Source organism: Euprymna scolopes, chromosome 9 (genome assembly GCF_053919585.1).
Source record: "Euprymna scolopes isolate OS-2025 chromosome 9, ASM5391958v1, whole genome shotgun sequence".
NCBI lineage: Eukaryota > Metazoa > Mollusca > Cephalopoda > Sepiida > Sepiolidae > Euprymna > Euprymna scolopes.
In genome coordinates, this window is record NC_136490.1 from 1278361 (window position 1) to 1292332 (window position 13972).

Here is a 13972-nt window from a genome sequence, read left to right on the forward strand (position 1 = left end):
TTTTGGAAAAAGTAGTTATGTTTCAAGTTCTTTGCATTTTCAAATATTTTTCATGGTGTTTGGTTTGGCTGTTTTGTAGAAGAAAATTTTTGCTTTTGTTTTTCACTTTGTAGTACATGATTGAGTTTTGGAAAGAGTAAGAAAAAAAAAACAATAACAATGTTTGGTGCATTTTTGAACAGAAAGTCACTATCTTCAGACAGCCTGATCCAGTAGCACCAACCATAAATATAAATCGAAATAATGGATAATAACTCAGAAGAGAGAATAACCATCACAAGTGTAGCAGTAGTAGTAGTAATAATAATAATAATAATAAAATTAATAAAAATTAAAAATAATAATAAAATTAATAAAAATTAAAAAAATAATTACAATAAAATTAATAAAAATAATAATAATTCTACTTTTACCAACAAGAGATCATTGGTAACGACTGATGTAAAATTTCCTTATGAGTAAAATAATAGAAAAGCACTTACTGAACGTGATAATTACAAATTCATGGACATCATCAAACAAGCACAGGTGAAAAAGATAAGAACAGAAGAATGAGAAGACCTTTTGAAACTGAAATGATTTAACAGAAATCTAGTAAAAAAGAATAAATATATGAGCAGAACCTCTGGTAAGATATTCTGGATCCTTTATATACTAGACGAAAGAAGAACTTAAGAATCTGGATCAAAGCACCAAGAAACTTATGACTATGCACAAAAAGCATTTTAACTAAAGAATCATGTTGGCCGAATTCATGTCAAAGGGAAGAGGAGGAGAAACCATGAATAGTAAAAATTTTATAAAGGATGCAATAAAGAATTAAGGAAATAGAAAACTGAAAAATATGGAGGACAAAAAAAGAAGAAACAAAAAACAAGAACGAAAACAGCAACATGAACTATTTATAAGATGGATGAAAAAAATTTCACATAAGAAAACATGAATATAGCTAGCTATGAAAAGGACACTTGGAAAGAGAAATGAAATTGCTATGGACATCTGCACAAAACAATGTGATTAGAATTACATAAAAGCTGAAATAAACAGATACAAGATAACAGTAAATGTAGAGTATAGACAAAGAGAGAAAATAGTAAACCACATCATAAGTGAATGCAGCAAAACTGGATAAGGAACGTTGGCTGCTGAGGATACAAATACAAAATAAAGCAAACAATATTCGATAATTAAAGTCATAAAATCCTCTGGGACGTCGAAATATACATAAATTCATTCAAGTTAAAAAGTCTGATACAATAATTGTTAACAAGAAAAAAAAAGAACCTTTTCAAATAATCGAATTTGTCCCATGAAACTGAAGTAGCCATAAATACTATATCAATGCATTTCACAGAACTAAAAGGTTTGTGGAATAAGAAAACTGCAATACAACCAAAAATTCTAATGTTTGTCAATAATGTGGTATTAGCTTGAACCAACTTGCTTGTGTTCAAGTACAGAGAGGTCGAAAGGTTAAGACTGACAGGCTTCAAACTTGTTAAGTTCGAAATGGACACATGCCCCTAAGTGTTAGCAAGAGTCACAAGGCAGGTCAGTGCATGTTGAGTGCAAGTTGTGTTGATGGGAATTGCCACCTTAAAATAAATAGAGGATGCACATGCATTTCTAGTTAGTCAGGTAATTGTAACCAGAGTCGGACTAGAATCAGAGTTAGAACAAGAGTTTTGCAGTCAAGATAAGGGAACAAAAAAGAAGAAAAAATCTGAATTGATTCAGCAATGCAGAGGCCCTCCCAGAAATGAGGAAAATCCTGAATAAAAGCTGTCTACAAATAATAATAAACAAGTTGTGTTTTTAAGAACATGCATAATTTGATTTCCAGATTGAAGGCAATCATTGCAAGGGGGCCCGACCGAAGAAAGGAGAAAAGGTATGTGTCTTAAAATCTCCTTATAGACTATACGTATGTCACACACACACACCTATGACTGTACACACATGTAGAATATACACGCCATAGTATATAGACATCACACAGGAATCTATACACATCGTCCACTTACGTAAGAGCACTAAGAACAGTTAAAAACAAAATAAACTGGAAAATAACCAGAATGAATTGAAATCAAAAGGAGAATCAATACCATAGAAACTACAAAGCTGACAGAAAACAGGTGGAATATTAAAAGAAATTTCAGTGTGCAGAATTTAAACCACATAAGCAGGTAACACTGACAAATGACAGCTAAGGTGATATAAAATGGCAAGAGAGATATCTAACAGATTCAGATATGGAGGAGATGCCAATGACACGATTTAGGTTAACATATGAAAAATAATATAGCCCTTTCTTTCAACCTTTCAGAAAATACATTAATGGCAAGCAATCTACGAAAGATTAATTAATGCAAGCAACAGTAAACATAGTCACTAGTTTTGTCTTCTCTGCACCAGTCTCTCGAACCAAAGGTTCTCAAGTCCTTCGTCACCCTTACTCAAGGCACGCCACCATGCTGGTCTATCTCTGGCTAGCTCCTCCCACACATTCACATTGATGCCAAGAGCGATCAGATCCCGTTTGGCCACGTCTTTAAAGCGCAGCACTGGGCGACCGCGGCTTCTTGATCCATTTGCCAGTTCGCTGTAGAGGATATCCTTAGGGAGACGGCCATCGGACATTCTGTGCAGGTGTCCAAGCCAGCGCGATCATCGTATCTTGATTGTCTGGAACAAGGAGCGGCTACTGGCACATCTTAGCACCTCTTCGTTGGTGATTCTATCCCACTAATTGGTGCCCATGATATGTTGCAAGCATCGGAGATGGTAGGCGTTCAGTCTTTTCTCGTGATGAGCATACGTGGTCCAAGTCTCTGCTCCATACAGTAGGGTACTCAGTACACAGCATTCGTAGATGCAGCATTTTGTGCGAGAAGTAAGGTATTTATTGAACCATGTTCTTTCATGTAGTCGGTTGAAAGTAGACGCTGCTCTACCTATGCGCGGTTGTAGCTCCTGTTCAATGGATACTCTCCTGTTGATGTTGGATCCAAGATATGCAAAGTTCTTGACAGTCTCTAGTTCGTAACCATTGATGGTGATTGGTGATGCGTCACCCTGGTGCATCACAACTGTCTTCTTCACACTGATTACCAGTGTGAACTCTGCACAAGTAGCGTTCAATTTGTCAAGCAAAAAATACATTAGCACCACAGAAAGGGGAAGGACAAGAATGGCTAGCATCACCCAGGCATCACCTGAAAAAGGATAAGGAAAATACCGAAATATTGTGGAGACTTATTGTTATTCAAATTCTAGTAAATATCACTGGTAAACAGCTGCTGTGAGAATGCGAAGTGAGTTGCAAAATTGAATGGAAATCTTGGGAGACCTGCTGTTATTCAGATTCCATGAAAAACAACCAAATTTTACCAATGAGAGATGCCTAATAAAGATCAATATAAGAAATAACAATACATGAAAAATCACGTGATGAAATAATACTACAAGTGTATACCGATAAAATGAAGAAATAAAACAAATTGCTCCCATCCCTCCACAGTTTACAATAAGTGGTCGTGGCCAAACCAACAAAGTTTCCTTTTTAAAAACATTTAGTTAAGGAGGATGATCTTGCATCTCATCCAGATTTGTGTATTAGAAACAAAATGGTGTATTGACAAAATGGTGTATTGACAAAATGGTGTATTGACAAAATGGTGTATTGACAAAATGGTGTATTGACAAAATGGTGTATTGACAAAATGGTGTATTGACAAAATGGTGTATTGACAAAATGGCGTATTGACAAAATGGCGTATTGACAAAATGGCGTATTGACAAAATGGCGTATTGACAAAATGGCGTATTGACAAAATGGCGTATTGACAAAATGGCGTATTGACAAAATGGCGTATTGACAAAATGGCGTATTGACAAAATGGCGTATTGACAAAATGGCGTATTGACAAAATGGCGTATTGACAAAATGGCGTATTGACAAAATGGCGTATTGACAAAATGGCGTATTGACAAAATGGCGTATTGACAAAATGGTGTATTGACAAAATGGTGTATTGACAAAATGGTGTATTGACAAAATGGTGTATTGACAAAATGGTGTATTGACAAAATGGTGTATTGACAAAATGGTGTATTGACAAAATGGTGTATTGACAAAATGGTGTATTGACAAAATGGTGTATTGACAAAATGGTGTATTGACAAAATGGTGTATTGACAAAATGGTGTATTGACAAAATGGTGTATTGACAAAATGGTGTATTGACAAAATGGTGTATTGACAAAATGGCGTATTGACAAAATGGCGTATTGACAAAATGGCGTATTGACAAAATGGCGTATTGACAAAATGGCGTATTGACAAAATGGCGTATTGACAAAATGGCGTATTGACAAAATGGCGTATTGACAAAATGGTGTATTGACAAAATGGTGTATTGACAAAATGGTGTATTGACAAAATGGTGTATTGACAAAATGGTGTATTGACAAAATGGTGTATTGACAAAATGGTGTATTGACAAAATGGTGTATTGACAAAATGGTGTATTGACAAAATGGTGTATTGACAAAATGGTGTATTGACAAAATGGTGTATTGACAAAATGGTGTATTGACAAAATGGTGTATTGACAAAATGGTGTATTGACAAAATGGTGTATTGACAAAATGGTGTATTGACAAAATGGTGTATTGACAAAATGGTGTATTGACAAAATGGTGTATTGACAAAATGGTGTATTGACAAAATGGTGTATTGACAAAATGGTGTATTGACAAAATGGTGTATTGACAAAATGGTGTATCGACAAAATGGTGTATCGACAAAATGGTGTATCGACAAAATGGTGTATCGACAAAATGGTGTATTGACAAAATGGTGTATCGACAAAATGGTGTATTGACAAAATGGTGTATTGACAAAATGGTGTATTGACAAAATGGTGTATCGACAAAATGGTGTATCGACAAAATGGTGTATTGACAAAATGGTGTATTGACAAAATGGTGTATTGACAAAATGGTGTATTGACAAAATGGTGTATTGACAAAATGGTGTATCGACAAAATGGTGTATTGACAAAATGGTGTATTGACAAAATGGTGTATTGACAAAATGGTGTATCGACAAAATGGTGTATTGACAAAATGGTGCAGACTTACAAAATTTGATGAATGCAGTATAGATCAAATAGTACCAACATTTTGAGATCCGTAGTTATCATCAGCCAAATCTTGGCAGCAAAATAAATACCAGGAAAAGGCTTGAAAGTTTCACGTTTATTTTATATAAACTCGATTGGTGTGGCCCATTTCAGGCATCTTTATACCCACAGCCCATGCGTCGGCAGATCTAATACCTTGTTTGGAGAGACCCTTCTGCACATCTGGTCTTAATGATTTCGCACAACAAAAGAGGACGTCCCCATCTGACTATGTGTGATATCGGGTACTTATGTTCTCAACAAAATCTCATCAGATCTTCTTTGCAATGTTGCAATTTAATGAGGAAACATTTTGAAAAATTCTGGAAAATGTAGAATTGTTAAACGTTCAAAAAACTTGAAAAGGAAAAAAGACTCACTAAGCATCATGTTCCAGATAAAGAGGGTCCATTAGTTCACTAATCATTTCGCTGGAAAGAAAAGAAAGAAGAAATGGGAAATAATTAAAAATGCCAGAATTTTCTTTTCATAATTTGAAACTTGGCAGAGATTTCAAACAGCAAATAATTTATATGCATAAATAAAATCATATAAACATTAAAAAGAGTCTACGTGGATCAACCAATGTTTCAACGTTAACATGTCTCACCAGGACTCTAAAGTTCACAAAAATCTTTAGAGTCCCGATGTGACATGTTAATGTCAAAATGTTGGTTGATTTGCACAGATTCTTTCTAATCTTTATATCATTTTCTTTATAAAAGCTATGAATATAATCGGCTTCCATTTTTTAAAACTGCCTTCATTCTGTATGTTGACACAGATCTGAAATGGAGTTTAAGGACATTTTCTAAAGAGTATAGGTCTACCCGTGTCAATAAAACCATGATACATTTTTGGAATATGTATAGTTTTTAAATAAATAATTTATATATAAATGTTTAAAACGAATAAACACTGAAGGCTCAATTATTTTTGTAAGAATATAATTATTATAGACATTTTTATTTTGTTGAATTATAAACAGTTGCCATATTCTTCGCTTTCCAGAAACCTAAAGACTTCACTGGAACTTGTATTAATATATTTATATTATTTTATTTTTGAACTTTTTTTAAATACTTTCCTAATCCTATTTCTTCACCTTCAGATCGTTATATATATATATATAAACCACTAACCTAAATTCTAAAACAGATCCTTTGTTCGAATCCTATAGTGGATGAAACGCAGAATATTCAGTGTAGCTTAATCGCCATATATATTTTATAAATTACTATACATATATATATATATATATATATACATATATATATATATATCCGTATCCTTTATTGACTGTTTCTAGCTCCTCTCCTTCTTCTCCACTTTCTCATCTATCTTCTCTATTTTTTCCTTGTTTTATTATTGGTTCTTTAATTATTTCTTACCATATCATCCTATTCCTCCATTCTCATTTCATATCTAAATGATATCAAGCCAGTTTTTCTATATTTGCATTTTCTATGATTCTGACCCTTTTCCTCTTCTAATGATTACATAAATCCGAAAAAAAAATCAGAAGAGTAGTTGCAATTGAGTTTTGTGATAGTTATACCATCTTAGATGAAAGATGATAAAATAAACACAATTGTAACTACTCTTCCAATTTGTTTTTGATTTCTGTAATCATCCTCATATTCTTTTTATTTCCTTTTAAAGTTAATGAGTTCCTTTTTTTCTGACGAGTCAAAGCAAAAACGGTTCAAATATTGACATTAATTACATGAATGGTGCTGTGTTACGAAACAGGTGCTGTCAAGAATTGAACAGTTTAACATGCTGAAAGAAATAAATGATATGATGGACAACATCTTGGAATTTGGAATATAGACCTTTCGTCATTTATTTGTGTATGCGAGTTATATTGAGCTTCATTCATTAAAGGTTGCTATAAATAAAAGGGTGAAATATTAAATAAGGATATTTTCCCCCATAAACATTTGATTATATATAATCAATGTTTCTTGTACCGTTTTACAAAAGTTGATAAAAACTTAAATAAACTGAAATGATAAATTACAACAAATGTGATTTATTTTAGTTGAAAATCACAGTTTTGCATTCCACAGGCAGAGAGTTCAAGGAAAGAAATTCTGTTTATAGAATTCTTATTTCGTTTTGGGCATAGATAGAGAGTGAGGGAAGTTGTTGACGGTTGTTGGAGCTAGGCAAGAATTTGTTGCGAATGTTTTACAGGGAGAGACAGTAGATTGGAGCTCAGTCGAGCATCTATCATAAAAGTAACAACAGAACAAAGACAGACTCGCATATACACACACATTTGAAAAGGATATAGTTTACTTGGAGCATTGTACATAGTGTGTAAGGAGTTGTGTTTGAAGGCTATAACAATGTAGTATGATTGAAAAAACACTGTTTTTCTACCATGCTGCAGTCATAACCTTCAAACAACTTATATTTTTTGTTTCACTATTAACTCCAATAGTGCTCAATACATGAGTAGAACTTAATAGGAGTAAAAAAAAATATATACTCATGGCAAAAAAGCTATGCAGAAACATTTGTTTCATTCCCTGGAAAAATTAGGCATTTAGTCTGATAAATTCCTTAATTTTTATGTAGCTTACTTGCCATAGGTATATTTTCATGTTACTACATAGCTCTATCCATGTATTGAGCACTATTAAAGTAAATACTTTTTTTTTTTACAAGGTGGTCACCACTTATCAAGGCCCGGAAGCCACTCAGAGATAAGGATTATTGTAATACAGTACGTTAGTGTGGATATTTAAAGTATCTACTTAAGGGGGCGGTTCATCAGGAATTTGTTTACGTTGGACTTGAAGATATCCAAGGTGTAGTCAGGAGGGAAGCAGGCAGATGGAACAAAGTTCCACAGGCGTGCAGTTCTAAGAAAGAAGCTTGTTCATGGAATCTACGTTTTGATTTAGGCATAGATAAAGAGTGGGGAAAGTTTTCGACAGTAGATTCAGCTAGACGGGTGTTTTTTGTAAAAGATTGGTGAAGGGGGACCAGAGATTTGAGTTCAGACGTGCACCTGCCATGGAAATAACGATAAAACAAAGATAGGCTTGCAACGTCTCTTCTGTGGGAGAGAGGTTGCAGAGAAGAGAAAAGGGGCATTCCCCACTAAGCCACGAAGTCTATTTTGTACTCTGTCAAGGCAGGATAGGCTGTTTTTAGCAGCTCCTGCCCAGATATGGCAGCAGTATTCCATCCTTGGACGTACTTGGCTTTTATATAGATAGAGAATTACATCAGTAGTGAGATATCTTCTGGAGCGGTAGAAGGATCCCACCATCTTTCCAGCGACCTTGGCAACAGACTTGATGTACGTGTTCCATTTCAGATCAGGAGTAAAGGTCAAGCCCAGAAGCTTGTCAAAACATGGGGCTTCTCCCAGACGAGAGCTATCCATTTCAATTGATGCCAGATGTGGATCAGAGCGTTGATGATGTAAAGATAGGAGTTTGGTTTTAGATGCATTAAAAGGTAACCAGCCACATCTTCCCCCACTGAACCACTCGTTTGAGATCAGAGGAGAGAGAATCAGAGAGAGCTTTGTCATTTACAGCCTTTGACGTGTTGCCGTAGATGGTTGTGTCATCAGCATAGATGTCAACGAATGATTTAAGTATGTGTTTAGGGAGATCGTTGATGTAGATCAGGAAGAGAGTTGGGCCCAGGATGGACCCTTGAGGGACTCCAGCATTAATACTGCAGGCCTCTGATTTTTGTCCATCAACCACTACTCTTATGAGTCTATCAGAGAGAAATGATTTAATGATAGAGAGAATATTTCCAATTATACCGTAGCTGGAGATCTTGTGAAGTAGACCCTTATGCCATACCTTGTTGAAGGCCTTTGATATGTCTAGAGCAATTGCCCTGGAAAGGAAACCGCTGTCAAGAGATTCACTAATCCTATGAAATATAACCGTTAGCACATCTGCGGTAGATCTTGCAGAACGGAAACCATATTGTGTGTCACTAAGAAGGTTATATCTGCTGAGGTGGTTGACTATTTCTCTATTTAATATGGATTCCAGCAGCTTACTCATGACACACAGGAGACTTATTGGTCTGTACTGAGAGGGAGATGACTTATCACCTGAGTTCTTAACTACAGGGCATACTGATGAGGTTTTCCAAGGTGTTGGAAAGCACTTCTCCTTAAGGCAACGTTTAAACAGTTTCTTAAGTATGGGAACAAGTTCTGGTTGAAGCTTTTTTAACATTATAATTGGGATGCCGTCAGGGCCATTAGCTTTACTGGAATCAAGGTTCTTGATTAGCTTGGTGACCTCATGCACAGATATTTGTATGTTACCGAGCGTGTTCTGTGTTATAGGAGGAAATATGGGGAGTTGATGGCCTTCGTCACATAGGGTAGAATTAGCTGCAAAGTTCTTGGTAAATAGTTTGGCCTTGTCTGAAGCTGAGGAGATGACCTCTTGTCCATTGATAATGGTTGGGATAGAACGCATACTTCTGTTCAGGATCCTATATGTTATTTGCCATAACTGATGGGAACCAAGCCGCTGATCAGCTACCTTGGATTTAACAGACTGGGCATATAGCTCTCTTGCATTTTTTATTACTCTTTTACAGTGGTTGCTGGCGTTCCTGAAAGCAGCTTTAGTCTCAGTGCATTTATTACGTTGGTAGCTATGGAAAAAGTGATTTCTGTGCGCAATGGCAGCAGCACATTCTGGGGAGAACCATGGCTGGCTGGTAGGTTTTGGTTGGAATTTTTTTAGATGGTATGAATTGGTCTATGCCTCCAATTAACTATTCGGTCAGGTCTGATACTATAGAGGACACATCATTTTTAAAGATGGAATGCAGATGTAGATCAGATATAAATGTACGGAAGCTATCCCAGTAAGCCATGGAGTATTGGTATACAGTACGGTGGAAGGGTACGTCTGGGGACTTATTACATTTCATTTTTATGTTAACTGACACGACGGAGTGGTCGGAGGATCCTAGAGGAGAATGAACGGAACATGAACATAGCTCAGGGGAAGTTGAGAGAAAAAGGTCTAGGAGGCTTACATATTGACCTGTAGTATCGGGCACACGGGTGGGCTCACGAACAATCTGAGTGAGGTCATAAGCAATGGCAAAATCATGACAGAACCTCCCCTAATCGTCCGTCTTATTTGAGTGGGTCAGCCATTCCACGTTATGGATGTTGAAGTCACCACAGATGTGGATGTTAGCCGTGGGGTGTGCAGACAGGATGTGGTCTATTTTCTCAGATATGCTCTTAAAGATAGTAACTCCGCTGTTGTGGGGCCGATAGAGGGCAAATATAAATGCAGTGGTGTAAGCAAGTGCAACCCGGAAGCACATATAAGGTAAATTAGGATCTTCTCTAGAGATATCCCTGCTACATGGGAAGCGATCTTTAATGTAGGCACATATTCCATGCCCATGGCGGTCTTGGAGGTCAGATTTAGATGTTAAGTTAGAGTATCCGTTAATTATGAACTCATCAAGGGAAGTGGTCGGCCCTATTCCAGTTTTGCTTAGAAAGAATAGTCCGGTGTCATCTCCTGTAATTGGGTTTCAACCTCTGGAAGGTTGGAACATAGACCCCTGATGTTGGAGAAGGAGACATGGTAGTAGGGGTCTACGTTGGAAGATGGGGTTCTAGGTTTATTCGAGTTTTTTTTCTGGAGATGTTTCATGTTGAAGTTTTGGGATTTGTGGAACAGGTCAGCATACTTGGTTAGAGCAGTACAGAGAGGGAAAGTAAGAGAGAAAAAGACAGGAATTTTTGTTTTTTTTGTGGCACACGAAAAGGTAAAGCCGTAACAATTGCCCACTAGTATGGCATCGAGAGGCCCCACCAGAGACTACTGCATGGTCCAGAGTCCATTCACCAAATGGCAATACAGCAGTCCCAGTACTTTGTGCCTGCTGATAGGACAGCCTCCTTAGTGGTTAATCCAAGGTTCGGGTCCCTGACTATCAGGCGGATAATGTCAGCCCAGACAAAACGTTTACCTCCAGCACCCTTACTAGTGACATGGACACAAGGATAGACACAGAGACAGAAAAATTTCCGACATCTCAGACTACTGTTTACCAAGTACTACCAACTTTTAAAGCAGCTTTTTCTTCACCCTTTGTCAGAAAAATCACTCATTTGCATGAAGACTGAGGGACAAAAAAGGAGAAGCGAGAGTTACTGGAGATTCCGATAACACATCCACTCTCCGTTAAAAAAAAGGGGTGGGTGGGTATAAGGAACTTATTAATATCTACTTAGTAAAAGTCCGGGGCTCAATTATCAATTCAGGACGCTTTTGATGATAATCTCCCCTCCCATATTAATGGGTGGATGTTTTGGCATTATATATCTCTAGTTTGAATAATTCAAACTTCACCTTATAATTAAAATCCAATAATTAACTTTTATAAATTTGTGAAGTCGGCTTAATATTAATTTACATTGAGTTTAGATAATTATTCAAGATTTTAATTTTAACTTGTTTACATAGGTGACTTTTTTTTTTTCCTTTCCGTTTTACATGTAACAAGACGATATTGGTTGACAGCATATTTGACAAAGATTTCAGAACAGAACAAAAAAAGCAAGACAAGATAGGTAAAATTTAGTTATGAGTTTTTAAGTCAAAGCTGTAATAAGAAAACAGTTAGCGGTAATTAGTAAAAATTAAGTTCAAAAGTTGGAAACATTTTTTAACCTTAGCTGAAGAGTCTGGAAACAGCGACCTACCCTTTATTAGGGTCATATCGGAAGTGGGAACCTAGCAGAATCATTCTAACTACATAAGGATATGGTGGGCGGCGTTGTGTGTGTATTTTGGAGGCAGAAGTGGGGGGTATGCTTTTATTTATTTTTTTATTTTATTTCTTTGTTTATTTTTATTCTTTTTTTTTTTTTTTTTGCGCTTTATCTGTCGGGATTGAAATCTTCGAGCTCCACCTTATAATTAAAACCCAATAATTAACTTTTATCAATTTGTGAAGTCGGCTTAATATTAATTTACATTTGAGTTTAGATAATTATTCAAGATTTTAATTTGGGAGGTTCTCGTTTACATAGGTGACTTTATTTTTTTCTTTCCGTTTTACATGTAACAAGACGATATTGGTTAACAGCATATTTAACAAAGATTTCAGAACAGAACAAAAAAAGCAAGACAAGATAGGTAAAATTTAGTTACGAGTTTTTAAGTCGAAGCTGTAATAAGAAAACAGTTAGCAGTAATTAGTACAAATTAGGTTCAAAAGTTGGAAACATTTTTTTAACCTTAGCTGAAGAGTCTGGAAACAGAGACCTACCCTTTAGTAGGGTCATATCGGAAATGGGAACCTAGCAGACTCATTCTAACTACATAAGGATATGGTGGGCGGCGTTGCGTGTGTATTTTGGAGGCGGGGAGGGGGGGGTAATGCTTTTATTTTTTATTTTGTTTCTTTGTCTATTTTTATTATTTTTATTATTTTTTTTATAAAAGAATAAAATCCACAGATGCTTACACACACGCAGTGTTTATGAAGACTGTGAGCAGATTTACATATTTATAACTGAGGAACTACCTATGATACAATTCGTAAAAATATGCAGAAAAGAATTTTAATCATAAATTCTTAAAACTGTGCATTTTGATGATGAACATTTTGTATTTCTTTTTTATTTAAAATTTGTCTCATGACATGATACGATTGTGGATTTGGATTCGTCAAATTATTTGTTCTCATCTTGAGTGTTATTTGCACAACGTTTCGACCAACGCAACCTTCGATCTTCTTCAGATGCATCTTATCAAATTTGCGAATCTTTCTGTCTGCAATATACAAGAAAAATTTAACTTTAAGTAACATTCTTCTGATGGTTGAAGGTTCAATCCTCAGTGCGAGCACTGTAATCTCCGACTTTCTTCTAATGTATATTGTTGAACTTGGGAATCTGTGCAAAATTTCAAATGGAACTCTTTACTTAATCCACGAGTATAGCATGTTCTTGTTCTGTCAGCCATGACTGGGTAGAAGTCCTAAGTAATCCGTAATTGTATTTTGAGTATTGCTGATACTGAGAATTAAACCCTCAACCTCCAGAAGAGTGTAACTTGGAACTGAATTTAACCAAGTACTTTATCCATAATGCCACGTGTCCTTGTGAAGAGTGGAGGTTAAATCAACTGAACCACTCAAGATGAGAACACTAGTCCAAGTAATCCAAATAACACAAATTATCCTCATCTCAAAAACAGGATTGTAGATGTTATTATTTTCTATACCGTTGTATGAAAAAATATTATTTTTGTTTGCCCCCCACTTAAATTTAAGGGACTAGTATGATAGGAGTCAGTCTCATAGGAAACCAACCTGGGTGGGAAGTTGTGCAGTAAGCTGTCTGTTCACATTACATTTAAATTTCTGCATGTTAGTACGGAGTTTCAAATCTAATAGGTCCAGCACTATTAAGCAAGCCCCAACCTCTGTCCCATCACCTCAATGTTACAAGTACTTTAATGGAATGTGCTATTATGAACTCCTAACACACATGCCCCCTTGACGTACATACTCCCGACTAGCCCGACAAGCAGCAAAATCCCACTTCTTCACTGTTAAGGTACTTAGAAACCTACTCTAATAATTTCTTCCCTTGAACTGTTAGATTTTGAAATTCCCTCCGTTTCTTGCTACCCTGACTCTACTAACATGCAAAAGTTTAAATGCCATATGAACAGATATCTCACAACACAACTTCACATGGTTCCCTGTTAGACCTGGTCCTAAATAGTAGCTCCTTACATTCC

The 13972-nt window shown here is 36.0% G+C and overlaps 1 protein-coding gene across 39 annotated transcripts in view; it reads right to left on the reverse strand.

Moving 5' to 3' along the window:
- The window catches only part of LOC145284419 (TBC1 domain family member 5-like), a 331181-nt gene that overhangs the window by 50691 nt on the left and 266518 nt on the right, over window positions 1–13972 (reverse strand). For all 39 annotated transcript variants that reach the window (XM_080133215.1, XM_080133179.1, XM_080133178.1 and 36 more), the window contains one exon: window positions 5567–5617. In XM_080133215.1, the coding sequence (XP_079989341.1) occupies window positions 5567–5617 (51 nt within the window). The remainder of the gene's footprint in view (window positions 1–5566; window positions 5618–13972) is intronic.